Source organism: Oryza sativa, chromosome 1 (genome assembly GCF_034140825.1).
Source record: "Oryza sativa Japonica Group chromosome 1, ASM3414082v1".
NCBI classification, from domain to species: Eukaryota; Viridiplantae; Streptophyta; class Magnoliopsida; order Poales; family Poaceae; genus Oryza; species Oryza sativa.
Genome location: NC_089035.1, coordinates 23,680,695 through 23,695,785, shown reverse-complemented (window position 1 = coordinate 23,695,785; position 15,091 = coordinate 23,680,695). Strand labels below are relative to the sequence as shown.

Here is a 15,091-nt window from a genome sequence, read left to right as displayed (position 1 = left end):
TGAAAATTCTGCAATAAATTTCTGTCTCATTGTATGATAGAGTCTGTATCCAACTATCAAATACAAAAACAAAAAAACATCCGAGTATCTGCCTCGTGCGAGAATTAATTAAACCAGACGTGGCTATCATTAATTAATTGTAGTCATTAGAGCACAGTTAGTGGCCGGCTTGCAAGTAGTACGTACGTAGTGGAGTAGCTCCAAATTAGTTGATGAAATACCTTCTAGCTAGTCAATCTCGCCGAGCCAGACTCTCACAGACTGACCGGTTCAATATATCATCTCCTCATTCAGTTTCTCTCCTCGAGTCCTGATCAAACCAAGCACACTACTGACAATTCATCGATCGATCACTGCGTGCTACTCCGAAAGTCCGAATTGCATGTAGAAATATATATATATATATATATATATATATATATATATATATATATATATATATATATATATATATATATATATATATATATATATATATATATATATATATATATATATATATATATATATATATATCCATATTCCTTCCCCTCGCACTGTGGGAGATCGAGTCAGACACGTACTACTGCACTAGAGCAAAATCCATTCGTCTTGAAACTATTATTATTATTATTATTATTATTATTCACTTAATCAGAAGATGGCATGCTGTTCTTCTTCGGTCCAGGCTCGTCGATGGCTATGGGCCAAATAGGAGATCGCATAGGGCCTCCTTTATGTGGCCCATATAAACATGAAGGCCCACTTCCAATTGCTCAACCATAGCATGCAACAACCAATAGCTCAATAGGCAGATCGATTAACAAGGCCAAGCCAGGGGGTGGGGCACTACTAGGCTGTGCGATCGTCTAATTTTTTTTGGCCCTAGTGCTGGCTGCTGTGCAATCCTAATTCCACGCCACACTAACTGCCGAGATGTCGATCCCAATTCCACGTGTGGCGACCGGCGACACAGCTTGTTGCTTGCGACTCTGAGGCTGCAGCTACCTCGCCTCGGTTAGCTCTTGGCTCCTGCTTTCCCCCTCCTCGTCCGCTCGTCATCCTCGACTTGACCCTCGACAGTTCATCCTCAGACTGGTAAGATTAGACTTCATAATATGCATCAAATTACCACTAGTTTATGATAGATTAAATCAAATTATCATGTTATGGGTATAGCCCATCAACATCGTGTCCAACCCTAAAACTGTTTATATTTTGAGGCAATATTATTTTCTCTTGCTAATCGAGTGTGTGCATAACTTAGAAATGAATATGGTATGTTTTGATTTACAGAAATGAATGCCAAACCAATAAGATGATTTCTGTGCAACAAAAGTTATTGTACAAAATTCCTACTTTGGTTTTTCTTCTTCTTCTTTCGGAAAAAAAAAACATGGCTCGGCAAAACAGGACATGGAATTTTCATCTGACTAATGGAAACCAAAAGTTCGGTAGCATATCACGATGCCCTGAAATGCGTGGCAAATATTTTAAGAAGTTTCCTGTTGTTTCTATGAGTGCTTATATATCTGCCTATATCATCCGTTTTCAACTTGAGACCGTCATGCATTCGTCCTAATGGTATTGCTCAGTATTCATTCTTGCATCTGGCTCTGGCCATTTATCAGAGAACACAATTAAAACAACTCCAGTCATACTGTTAATGCTATGTTCGGTTAATCCCCAAGAGAGAGGGATTGGAGGGGATTTATTCCACACCTATTGTGGTGTGGAATTATTCCCCCTCAAATCCCTCCAAACCCCTTCAACCCCTTCCATACCGAACAAGGCGGTCAGGGGCTCAGGGCACAGTACCCCGTTCGAATAATCCAACCTGCTTTGAACTTTGAGGCACATTTTGTACGATTTCAAACGATGGCACATGAGTTCTATACATCCATTTCTCAACAAGTTCAACCAAACAAGGATCAGATCATGATCATCAGAACCCCTTTTAATCTGCACCATATCTCACCCCACAACCAAACTACATACAACCACACCAAGCAGCAGCAGAATTAAGGAGAAAAACATCCGAAAACACTACACAGGCTGCAGCATTCATGGTACATGGTACACTCTAGCTATAGCTGCTGCTTGATTTGATTTATCAGTACCAGGGCGAGTCCGGGACGGCGGTGATGACGGTCTTGACCTGCAGGTACTTGTCCATGGCGACCATCCCTTGGTCCCGGCCGAACCCGCTCATCTTGTACCCGCCGAACGGCGCGTCGGGGTCGAAGGCGAAGTAGCAGTTCACCCACACCGTGCCGGCCCGCACTGACCTCGACACCATGTTGGCAATGTTGAGGTTCTTGGTCACAATGCCGGCAGCCAGCCCGTACTTGGTGCAGTTGGCCTTCTCTATCGCCTCCTCCACCGTCCTGAAGAAAAAAAAAAGTTCAGATCATAAGTCAAGTTTTCAGAATGTTTTTTTTTGTTTGTTTTGGAGATGAGATCAGATCATCGAAACTTGTGAGGTTTTTGAGTACTGACTTGAACTTCATGAGGGACATCACCGGGCCGAAGATCTCCTCTTGCGCAATCGTCATTTCCTCCTGCATGGAGGATCAACCCAGATGAGCATTGTTGATTTGATTTGATTGTGCTTCTAAATGTAAGCTGGTTACCTTGACATCCACAAATATGGTAGGCTCAATGTAGTATCCTTTGTCACCAGTGGGTTTGCCACCTGTGAGTAGGGTTGCTCCCTCGTTCTTGCCGATCTCAATGTACTTGAGAACCCTCTCAAATTGGACCTTGTCAACCTAGCAAATGAAAACATAATGTTCATAAGTTCTGATACAATTGTCCATTTTGTCATCTCAATGTTTTTTCTTCCATTGCTCGCATTTCGACAGAAAATGTTTCAGAACAAAAATATGAAAATAGTAGGATAATATTACCTGAGGACCCATATTGGTGGCAGCATCAAAAGGGTCTCCAACTTTCCAGTTCTTGGCAGCCTCCACGGCCTTCTTCACAAACTCATCGTAGATCCCTTCTTGGACATAGACGCGTGACCCGGCCACGCAAATCTCTCCCTGAAAATTTCAGACGCCAGTAGCACGGTCAGTTTTTTTTTGCTCTGAAGTTCAGAGTCTGAACTGAACACTCCTAACCTGAACATTTCTGAACCTTGGTCCGGTGCATAGTGCATTTAGTTACCTTGTTGAAGAAAACTGCAAGGGATGACAGACTGACAGCCATGTCGACATCGGCGTCGTCGAAGACTATCATCGGAGACTTGCCGCCGAGCTCAAGAGACACATTCTTCAGGTTGCTCCGCGCCGCCGACTCCATGATGGCACGGCCGATTTCAGCAGAGCCAGTGAAAGCAACCTGACATATGCACAACAACATTTCGGTCAGAAACTCATTCAGACAAAAACCTGAAACGCTACAGTACCAGATGGTGATCGGAGTGCTCACACTGTCGACGTCCATGTGGGAGGAGAGTGCCGCACCGGCTGTCGGCCCGAATCCCGGGACGACGTTGATCACTCCATCCGGAACTCCAGCCTGAATGATGATATCAAAGGTACACTGAATTATCATCCAAATTCTAGAAAATCAACTCAAGAACAAGAAGAAAAGCAGGCATGAAAACAAAAGGGTGGATTTGGTTTGAACATTGGTTACCAGCTTGGCGAGGTGAGCGTAGTACAGAGCGGAGAGGGGCGTCTGCTCGGCGGGCTTGACGACGATGGTGCAGCCGGCGGCGAGGGCGGGGCTGACCTTGAGGAAGAACATCATGGTGGGGAAGTTCCAGGGGATGATGACGCCGACGACGCCGATGGGCTCCCTGAGGGTGTACCCCTGGTACTTGCCGGCCACCCGAAGGGACTCGCCGTGGATCTTGTCGGCCGCGCCGGCGTAGTACCGCATCATCTGCGCCGCGGCGGGCATGTCGATGATCTTGCCCAGCGTCAGCAGCTTCCCGGCGTCGGCGCCGTCCAGCGCCGCCAGCTCGTCGGCGTGCTGCTCCACCAGGTCGGCCAGCTTGTTCATCACCCTGCTCCTCTCCTGCGTGACGGCAACATTGTTTGTGGATTTTGTCGGACAAGCTACAGTACCATACAGTAAATTGGACGAACTTGTAAAATTTGGCTCTGAAGAAGATCATATGGGAGTGGAAACACGTACATAGCCTGACATGCGGGGCCACTTGCCGTGCTCGAAGGCCTCTCTCGCGGCCTTGACGGCGAGGTCCACATCAGCCTTGTCTGCCTCTGCGATGTGGGCCAGGACATCGCCTGTTCGTGGGTCCCTTGTCTTGAATGTCTTGCCTGTAAAAATCAAATCCACATAGAAACAATTACATTTGTCCGTTTTCGTTCTTGAAACAAGATTTAAGGAGATAGAGATTAACATTTTGAGTTTTTCCATGGTCCTTTGGGTGATGTCTTTTAGTTTATCTCTTTGCACCATCATTTTTTTCCTTAGTAGTAATATAGGGCCAGACCTTTGAGATTAGCTGAGTGGGTGGATTAAGAATAAAGCACAGGCTAGGCCCATATAATTAGGGGTTGGCTCGATAGGTGGATCGAGAATAAAATGCTGGACCCTAGGTGGAATGATGGACAGAGAACAGAAGGAGGACGACTGCACTTTTAAAGTGGTAGAGATAACTATTTTCAGTTGAAAAAGTATGACTTGATTTATCACGAGAGTGAAGTATCCACTTCACACAAACATAAGAGGAAAAGAAAAGACCGTGGCAAATATTTTTAGAAAAGTTGAAAAAGTCAAACACTTTAATAGAGTGAACATTATTTCCATTCTTGTAAACCCTAATTTTGATATTACCTTCGTCCCGAAGTAATTGTAATTCTAAATTATCTTATCATATACTCTCTCTGCTTCATATTATAAATCGTTTGACACTTTTCTTAGTCAAAGTTGTTTAGGTTTGACCAAGTTTATAGAAAATATTAGCAACATCTACAATGCCAAATTAGTTTCATTAAATCTAACATTGAATATATTTTGATAATATGTTTGTTTTGCATTGAAAATGTTACTATATTTTTATATAAACTCGGTCAAACTCAAAGAAATTTAACTAAAAAAGTGAAATGACTTATATATGATACAGAGAAGAAAAACTATGATGTCTCTCATTCAATGGTGCATATGTAAAAGTGGGAGGGTGCTTGAGAGTAAAATATGGAGGAATTTGAATGGGAAGTGATTGATGAGATAATTTGTACTTTATTACGAAAACCATTTGAGATAATTTGAATTCTAGAAATATAATTATTATGGGACAGAAGTGGTACAAGAGTACAAGACACTGATCAAAATTTTCAACTTTGATCGGTTGCAATGGCCAATCCAAATAGAGGAAGAACAATTTGAGATTTTTCAAAGTTTTGTACCGACAGGACCTTCTTGGTCCATCTTTTTTTTTTTTTTGAAAGCAAGGTCCATTTTGTTAGTGGCACAATGAGGGAATGCCGAGGATTATGAACAGAATCCCACGAGAATGGAAGATATTTATGACTAGTCAAAGCTGTTCCCTCTCACCATGACGTCATGTCTACGTGGAGCCACACTCACATTGATTCCCTTTTTCCATTTTTAGGGTGGATATTTTTCTGAGGGCATAATAAATGCTGGATAATTTGTTTTCTCTTGTAAATAAATAAAGCTATTCCCCCTACAAAGAAACCAAAATTTTTTTAACTGCCTTAATTTGCAATCGCAGTGCACGCCACGTTTGGCCACTTGACGTACGATTCATGGTGCTTCATGTAGTAGCTAGCTAATACCCTCTCCGATTTGGCACAATTGACATTTAAACATAACCATTCATCTTATTTTAAAAAATCATAAGGTTATTATTTATTTTATCATTATATATATACTTTAAGAATAACTTGTATTTTTTTTATGTTTACACACAATTTTAAATCTGACAAATAGTCAAACAAATGTGTGTCCTAAAAAGTTGTTATATATTAAAATCGGAGGGAATAGCTAGCTTGTCATGTGTGCTGTGCTGGCCGGCTGCTAATGCTAGCTTAGCTAAGGAGATAAACAAAAATATATTCTTTATTATTTGTAGATATCTGTATAGCTGGGAGCGAGACATATAGAACGTACACAACCGTTTTGACTTGGCTTCGATCTGGCCTCCTGTTTCTACGGATGCAACCACGTCTAAGAGTCAATATCATGTGCTCATTTCATAATGCCAAAGTACATGACTCATGCATGACGCAAAACTTTGTTTCATTCATGCTTTATATACTTGTGATGAATGATGTAAAAGAAAATATATAATAATTAAGAGAAAATAAATAACACCGAATTAAAAAAACTATAGGAATTACGCTTTAATTTAATTAATTAACTACTTCTGATGAATGATATATATGATGCAAAAAGAATAAAGAGAGAAAGAAATAACATATAAAACACTATAGGTTATATTATTGCAATAAATTAACCACCAGCAGACATGGCTACTTACGTATATGGTAACTGATATAAATGATATAAATGTGTGGTGTACCGTTAGTACAAGGGTTCATGGACATGGATGGTCGTTTAATGTTTTGATGGAGGCAGCAAGAATTCCTTTTTTTTGTTTAACGAATCATGAGCCACCAATTTTATTAAATAGAACAGGAGAAATTTGTGAAAATATAGTACAGCTAGCTAGATCCAGAGCAGTTAGATTCTTTGCCCCCGTAAGGTTTAAGTTTTAACCTCCTCTTTAATTTTCAGTATTAGATCGGTCGTCGAGAGTTTTCCATGTTGGAACATACTCTTTCTTTCATTTTCAGGAGACCGCGAGAATTGAAGAGAAAGCTAGCTAGCTAGCGGCTATTTTCAAAACAAAAAAAACAAAACAAAAACCGCCTCAGCTCTATAGCAACACGCAGTACATCATATTCATACGTACCTACATATTTGTACATTATATTCATACACGTACGTACCTACATATTTCTCTAATTTTTATGCAAGAAATCGAGCATGAGTTAACTCCAATAAATTAGTTCGTCAACAGAGTACCATCATATCGTTTGCATTCCATGCTCGATGTTAAGCCGTTAGTTTTCCTTGGGAGAGATTTTGATCAGTTGGCTGACGACGACAACGACAGTGCGTATACGGTAAAATACTAATATACGTGACAAAATTGTTCATAACTATATATATATATATATATATATATATATATATATATATATATATATATATATATATATATATATATATATATATATATATATATATATATATATATATTGCAGGATTGTTCATAACTATTAATTTGTAGAGGCCGGTTAAATTTATCATATTTTCCAAAGAAAATGTAAAAAAAAAATGGTACGGAATTGTCGAGAGCTTAAATAGTTTCCTATAAATATTAGAGACAGTTCTGAATTAAGTTGTATTGGTATCATATTTTTTATATAAACTTTGGTACTTCCTAAATATCCTAAGTACTGGTACCTCGGGTATGGTAAATTAAATTTCTCGTATCAGATAGCTGGAAAGAGAATGGGTAGAAACACACATAAGGATGAAAAATTATAATCAAAGACGATGAAACGTGTAGCAGTACGCCTATCTTGTAAAGAAACCATGGGAATTAATTAATTAATTAATTAATTAAGTTAATCAATGACGATGAGGCATATATCTATGTATTACCCGAGGCGGCGTCGACGAACTCGCCGTTGATGAAGAGCTTGGTGAACTTGATCTCCGGCACCACCAACCCGCCGCCGCCGGCGGCCGCCTTTCCATTGCCGCAGTCGCCGGTGCTCCCCATGGACGACGAATAGGCTCTTGATCTCTAGTTAATTATTTGTCTCTAAGCTTCGAGAGATGCCTATCCTCTACTTGGTCGTCGTCTTGATCTTCTTCTATCTATCTTATAGCTAGCTGGCTGGATGGCTTCCTCTCAACAAGGAGAACAGTAGATCTCTTGGACACAGCAGGGACGACTGGCTTGATCTTTATATAGACGATGACGACCCATCGTCCCAATGCATCCATCGATCGTGCCAGGCTATATTGGCTGTACCTAGGAAAAGCACCTCATTGGTTGGACTTGGCCCAATTCTTCTGTTCAATTTTTTTCTCCATCCATTATATTTTTATATATGTGTGTGTGTTTTTTTTACTTTAACAAGATCTTTGAGATGCTATCAATAATATTTATAAAAATAAGTTGTTTAAATGAAAAGAGTTGCATAGTATGTTAATTTGTTTAATGCTAAGTCGAGTAATATTATCCATATACATGGTTGTTTTTTTTTTGCTATTGATAGCAAAAGTTAAAAATATTTGATTTAGCTTTATTTTTAAAAATGCTTATATTTTAAGATAGAGTGAGCATTTGATGTCTCTCATGGCTGTTACTATCAAACATTAATCAATCATTGTACTTAACATCTATCAGTTTCAGTTTTGTGTTATAAGTAAAATTTTTGTAACTTAAATCAAATTTACATAAAATATGCAAACGTTTACAATATCAAGTTTAACTGAAATCTACTGTGAAACATGTCTTGCATAGTGTATTCATTTGGGAATGTAGATGTTACTTACTTTTTTTTCCCTATATTTTGATTGAAGTTAAAGAACTTTTAATTCAGAAAAAAACTAAATAAATGTTACAATATGGGGAACTTTTTTTAGAACTTACAATATGTAACTGAGGGGGGTATTTTCTAACACTAGCTTCCATGTGCAGATTAGTTAACTATATGGTCAACAGCTTCACCTTAATTCCTGTGCCACCGGCTGCTGCTATTATGTAGTAGTAGTATGTGATGGTTTTCGTTCGCACGTCCAGTTGCATGTACTTTACAAGATAGGCGTACCGCAACATGTACACTATAGACTACTTATCCTCGGTCGACGTGTCTTCTCCTGCTTCATATGTTTCCGCCGGTTGATGCTTTTATATGGACTTTCTTCTAGAGACACCATATTTCTGTTATATCATGCATGAGTGTTGTCTAAGTTTCTATATTTAATTAGTAAACTAACTGGATTTTGCTAAGAAAATTGCATGGACCAAGGTCTAAATTTAGTTGGAAGTAATACTGTATTAATTTGATATATACCTTTGTTTCTATTTCTGTAAATATATACAGCTGTATTTTGCGAGTAATTTTATCACCTTTGAAAAGATAGGGGATATCATATTTTTTTTATATAAAACATGATATTCCTAGGTACTTAATATCTATAGGTACCAAAATTTTTAATTTTAGTGTAAAATTTGTTACCTACATGTACTTTCTATAGGTACTTTCTTAAGTACCTTAAAATTTATTTTGTTTATATGTAGAGTGGTCAACCTAAAATGAACGGTATTAAATTTTTGTCCTTTAATTTGTTCTTGTTAACGTATTAATTTGGTGGATTTTAGGAGTAGTGTACTTTTGGTCTTTTTTTTAACAAATACTATAAACTTACAAATGGTTAGAATATGTCGAATATACTAGTCCTACTAGAAGTTGGATTTGAAGTTAGAATAGGTGTAGGATACAGAGTTAGAATCGGATTCCTGTCATATGTTTTCTTTAAATAGAGGGGAGCACCACAATGTAACCATGTCGACTACAATGTGCGTAGACACGTCATGGACTCATAATGGCTTAGTTGCCATGTTGATTGGGGAGAAGCATCCATAATCAGAGCTCTGGAGATATGGGCTTCGGTTGAACCTCGTTGACAAATATCGTGAGTTCTTGTGTCTTCATGTAATGTGTCTTGGGTGATCAATGACTGAAGTGATTGAGAATGTTAGTCGTTGTTCCGCTATATCAACTAACTTTTATAACAAGTGGTATCAAAGCCAAAGGTTTTAGCATTTTGATCAAGAAGACATGTGAAGGAGGAAACACGAGGTGGGATCATGCATCGGAAGGAGATCATCAATCATGGCAACGAGATAGATGGTGACAACGAGGATGTTGTGGAGGCGAAGCTTGTGATCAAACCAGGGATGGCAGAACGTGATTGGAAGATGAGGCTGGACATGGCCGTAGGTGTTCTGAGATATCGGAGGGGTAGTGCTACGAACGACATGCCTGACGCACGCGGCGATCGCAGATCCGCGACGGCGAGGAGGCTATAGAAGAAGGGCGAAGCTGACGAACGTGATGCGGTGCGGTGGATGTGCAGGGCAGAGGACGATGAGGTCGTGGATGGTGGACACGAGGGCTGCGACTGCGGTACGTGCAGAGGCACAGACTAATGGCATAGGGTGTTGTCCTATGCATATTGCTTGCACAAAGTGATCACCCAGCAAGATGTGTGGTAGAGGTGTGTCATGTGTGCAGACCAGACCGAGCTAGGTCAGAGCTAGAAGGTTAGATTGCAAGCAAGCAATCATACCGTGGGTAATAGGACGTTCGGATCAGGTTGAAAAAAATACCCGGGCAACAGTGGGTTGAATTCGTTGATTCGTTTGGCAGTACAAGATATATCTAAGATATACGGGTCGGCATGATAGGATATATGAAAATATGTGTCATTAAAGAGGAAGAGCAAAGGTTATCGTGATAACTTGTTCAAGTGATTCAAGGCAATATTGAATTTTCTCAAATTATCATGGATTTGGTCTACGGATGCAGAAAACATAGATGTTGGATTTTTTAGCTCGGTTCATAAGATAATAAGAAAGAAATGGTCATGACATCAATTTTATGCATATACAGGCGCCTGGGTATTTGATTTGGATTTGGAAAAGCAAGTGTTCTATAAAATTTATGGTTTTTGGTTGGCTTCTCTTAATCAATCGTTTAAATTAATACCTATGACATGCTTGATAGAAGACATTGTCCTTCTGACAATTCTGATTTAGCATGTGTGCTCTGTTCAACCCATGCAAGAGAAACCACTTTACATATTTTCTTTCAGCGTCCTTTTAGTGCTGATTGCTGGGCTCGGTTTGGTATTGTCTGGGACATCCCTCTCACCTTTGAAGATATGCTAGCTAGCTACATCAAGCAAAGACTTCCTATAGGTCTTCACATTTTGTTGAGAAAGTTCTTTATGCAGCGTGGAACATTTGGAAGCAAAGAAACTCACTAATCTTTAAGAATATACCTCCATTAGTTTCTTATGGGAAAGCTTTCTTTAAGATTGATCTTTCGCTTTTAGTTTTTATATTAAATGTTTCTGAGAGACAAACTCTTTCACAATGGATAAACCTCTTGTAAATATTTTTTTAATTTTTATTAATAATTTTTTTACTGTGGGGGTTTCCCCTACAGTATTTCTCCTCAAAAAAACAAGGAAGAAATGGTTCTCTTCAATAGTCCAATGAGTTTGATTTGTTTATTTAGTGATGACAAGAGCTATCTAGTCATGGATTAGATAAAATCAAATTTAAGACAGAAGATAAAGGTGAACATGGCCTTTGAGGAGTCTAGTATGAGCCGGTTAAGGAGGAGTTCAATTTGAGTTGGCAAGATGACTAAGATGATAGGTGGGAAAATGGAGGACTACTGCAGGCAGAGTCCATATGAAGAAATTACAGGGATAACAAAAGTCTCCTAATTGTTATATTGATTGGGGCCTACTACAAGCTATGGACTCGTAGCGGCTTAGTTGCTATATTGATTTGGGAGGAGCGCGAGCCCCGGAGATGTACGCTTTGGCTGAATCTCGTTAACAAATATCGTGTGTTTCTGTGTCTTTATCTGGTATGTCTTGGATGATCAATGACTGAAGCGATCGAGAAGGTTAGTCGTTGTTTTGCTATATCGACTATTTTTTACATAATAGGGTTAATACAATGAATTAATAAGTTCATTTTACGATCTTCAACTGGTGAAGCGTGGAAATTAAATTTGGACTTTAACCTCGCATGATTCAATCCTCGGAAATTTCAATCCAGATAAAACAATAAAAATTGACTGAGATCTCAAAATTCTGAAATGAGTTTCTTGTAATAACTGGTAAAGTAAACTTCCAGATGGGAAATTCCATATAATTGACCCACAAAACTTAAAAATCTTTCACTGACGTACACAACCTTTTTCCAACTTTGGGAACTTTCACGGAACACACACAAACTTTTCGGTTGGCCTTATGAGACCTTTTTAGTTCTTAAGCCATGAATGTCAAGAGATTCACCTTCCAGAAAGCGCTTATAAAGAAGAAATGGGAGGGGCATTACAATTTGAGCCCTTGGATCAAAGTTCATCAGAGCAAGGTGTTCTTTTCTTCTGAAGATGAAAATTAAGTTTTTTATGCAAAACGAGGTGGTATTAACGTATGGTTGGTTAAGTTTTAATTATTGCAAACTTGAAAAATAGATTAATATGATATTTTAGAGCAACTTTTATATAAAAAGTTTTCGCACGAAACGCACCGTTTAGCAGTTTGAAAAGCGTACCATGAAAATCTTAATATTAATCTAACTCTTGTTGGAGAAAAGAATGGGACAAGCAGTAGACAAGTTTAATTTGATACAAGATGCAACCTGTTGAATGCACCATATATGCACAGCAAGGTTCAAGCATGCATGCGTTGATCTGTTCTGAGAAACCTCCTCTTGTTTTAATTAATTACGTGGACAATACCAACTGGACCACTGGTAATACCACTGGTAATATGAACTCAACACATTCACAAACATATTTTAAAGATTATATTAGGGAATTTCACATTTTCACCTTCTAAATATCAATTAAAGAAATGATAAATCATGGCCACTAAATTTTTCTTGGTAAGTACGTACACGGAAATGCTGGTTAGAGTTCTATAAAAAAATTGTTACTTAAGGTAATACTCTTTTCATTTTTATAATATCTGACGCTGCTAACCTTTTTACATATGTTTGATCAATAAATTTTACACAAACACAGCAAGATATAAGTCATGCATGATTAAAAAACCTTTAATGATAAGTCAAGTCATAATAAAATATAATATAATTATGTTAATTTTTTAAATAAGATGAATAATTAAACGTATTTTATCAGTGGTGTTGTGTATTAAAAAACGTAGGGATTACATCATATAATAAGTTCAAGTTAATCAAGGGCATCATCTGGCATTTTCGCTTATATATATATCTTGTCACAGAGTAACATCCCAAGACAATGATCGACTCAACAATAAGACGGTCTTCAATTCTTTAATTATATTATCTCCATTTGATCGTTTGTTGATCGAATTATATCGCATGCCCTCCTGCTTTGGAATACAAATACTCTACACAATTCGACTAACGTGACTGCCAAAACCGTCAAATTTAATTTAAATTAGCGATCCATAATCGATCCAGACAACACTTGCTTGATGGACAACCCTACAATTAACTAATACATTGGACGAGCCGGGACCCAATCAATTAATAACTTTTGTCTAACTGAGAGCTGGTTGCCTTTAAGCAACGCGATTTGTACATGTCACGCTATATTTGTTATGAAATCATCATGAGAGCTACGCTCTAGGCCTCTAGCTTAAGTTTCGTCTAAATTATCGCGTAATCAGAGGTTGACTTGGGGCATAATTATAGCCCAAAGGATGAAATTAGCTTACCTTGGCACGTCATTATCTCAGCATTTGATAGTACTAATCATTTTAGAGTTAGAAGCACTTTTCTCCTATTACAAATAGTACTTCCCCTAATTGTTTTGGACAAGCATCTAATCAAACCTTTTAAAGTTAGAGTATCAATTTATTTTAATAAATATGTAGATTGAGTATATGAAAATCATACAAGATGCATGCTCTTTGCCTCAAAAAAGTACTTTCATTAAAATTATAATTTAAATGGATTTTATAAACACTTTACAACAAGAATCAGTAGTTCAGTAGTCCCAGAGTCATAGAAATATATTGTTTTGAATGTCTTAAATCAATTTTTTAAAAACTTTAAACATCAATGCTTTCTAAATATTGACACCATATGCATGAAAATCATATACGTAGATTTGTCTTGAAAATTATTTTCATAGTATTATGTGTTTGTCATGTTTTGTAAATAAACAAATTTCACTATAGGACATCCAAAGATTATGGTTTTTGCTATTGGACACTAGTAAAACATGAATTTGGCTGTACACAACATAAAAATATGGTAATTTAATTGCTAGAGGACATCATGCACAACCATTAAACTGTAATATCCACTCAATATGTATGTTGCCCCTTTCGTTCTTCCTCACCACCTTGCCACCTGCTAGGTTTTTGAGAGTGAGAGAGCATAGAGGGGGTAGGGATACAGTCTGGTTAAAACCAAACGTACTTGCCTCGTTCACACGGATGGGAGTGGCATTATAGTCATCTTAAAATATCTCTCTGCTCAAACATGTTAGAAATGGTAAATTAACTGACACGGTGTTCTCCAGCAAGTTATCATGTTTTTAAGGTGTCCTCAAGCCGAGGCTGTTTGGTTGATAGGCATAAGTTGCCACACTTTACCATACTTGAGGTTAGGCAAGTTTGACCATGTTAAATGAGTGTTTGGTTGGCTCCCACAAATGTGACAAGATTCATCTTTTGTAATCTAGGTCCCACATGTAAGTGACTCTAAAAGTGTGGCATGGTTTCATTTTGTTGGTTAGAGTGTGGCTTGGATTTTGATGGCATCACCTTTGACAAGTTTAGCTAAGAAAGTATGGTAAATCTAGGCAATGTTAGTATATGAACCAAACAGCCCCTACGTTTTGATAGTAAAGCCATAATCTTTGAATTTCTTCTAGAAAATTTTGCCTTATAAATATTTGCAATAGAAATTAGTAGTAATCTTGTTTTACAAGGGTAAGCTAGTAGTTAAAGTTGTGTTTTAAAGATATTGTCAAGGTAACGAAATGTTTCCTTGACCGGAGTAAATAGTTAAAGTTGCCATGTTATATTATGTATTGTCGAAATAACATCTAGTTGTGACTGAAGGGACTATATTGATCTGCACTTTCAATTTGTTAGTCCAACTTCCAGCAGACTTTTAATTGGAAAACAACAGATCTCTGGACCACTGTATCGTTGACAATCGATCCAAGGGTGGTCTTCTGTTAATCAGTCACGATCAGAAAAGTAGCCTTTTGGGATGCTATACATATTCCAAGTTTTAAAGGAAATTTGTAATATCTTACTCCAATTTGCAAGTGTCCTC

The 15,091-nt window shown here is 38.0% G+C and overlaps 1 protein-coding gene and 1 long non-coding RNA gene across 2 annotated transcripts; one reads left to right on the top strand and one right to left on the bottom strand.

Moving 5' to 3' along the window:
• Positions 1–893: 893 nt before the first annotated feature.
• On the top strand, positions 894–2,790 carry LOC136352456 (uncharacterized). The gene is made up of 2 exons (XR_010735794.1): positions 894–1,077; positions 2,144–2,790. It is a non-coding gene; the product is annotated as an uncharacterized lncRNA (long non-coding RNA).
• Positions 1,818–7,938, bottom strand: LOC4326376 (aldehyde dehydrogenase family 2 member C4). The gene is made up of 9 exons (XM_015766047.3): positions 7,654–7,938; positions 4,129–4,271; positions 3,625–4,008; positions 3,415–3,504; positions 3,151–3,324; positions 2,889–3,026; positions 2,613–2,750; positions 2,479–2,540; positions 1,818–2,366 (listed from the first exon to the last, which is right to left on the bottom strand). The coding sequence occupies exons 1-9, from the start codon at positions 7,772–7,774 to the stop codon at positions 2,093–2,095; spliced, it is 1,524 nt and encodes a 507-aa protein (XP_015621533.1). The 5' UTR covers positions 7,775–7,938; the 3' UTR covers positions 1,818–2,092.
• Positions 7,939–15,091: the final 7,153 nt, after the last annotated feature.

What these genes read in the sequence shown, in the direction of transcription:
- LOC4326376 (XM_015766047.3), bottom strand. Translation starts at nt 7,774, where the DNA reads ATGGGGAGCACCGGCGACTGCGGCAATGGAAAGGCGGCCGCCGGCGGC. An exon ending in GGCCCCGCATGTCAGGCTAT is followed by an intron (nt 4,009 to 4,128) that starts GTACGTGTTTCC and finishes GCCGTCACGCAG; the next exon opens with GAGAGGAGCAGGGTGATGAA. An exon ending in ACGCTCACCTCGCCAAGCTG is followed by an intron (nt 3,505 to 3,624) that starts GTAACCAATGTT and finishes ATCATCATTCAG; the next exon opens with GCTGGAGTTCCGGATGGAGT.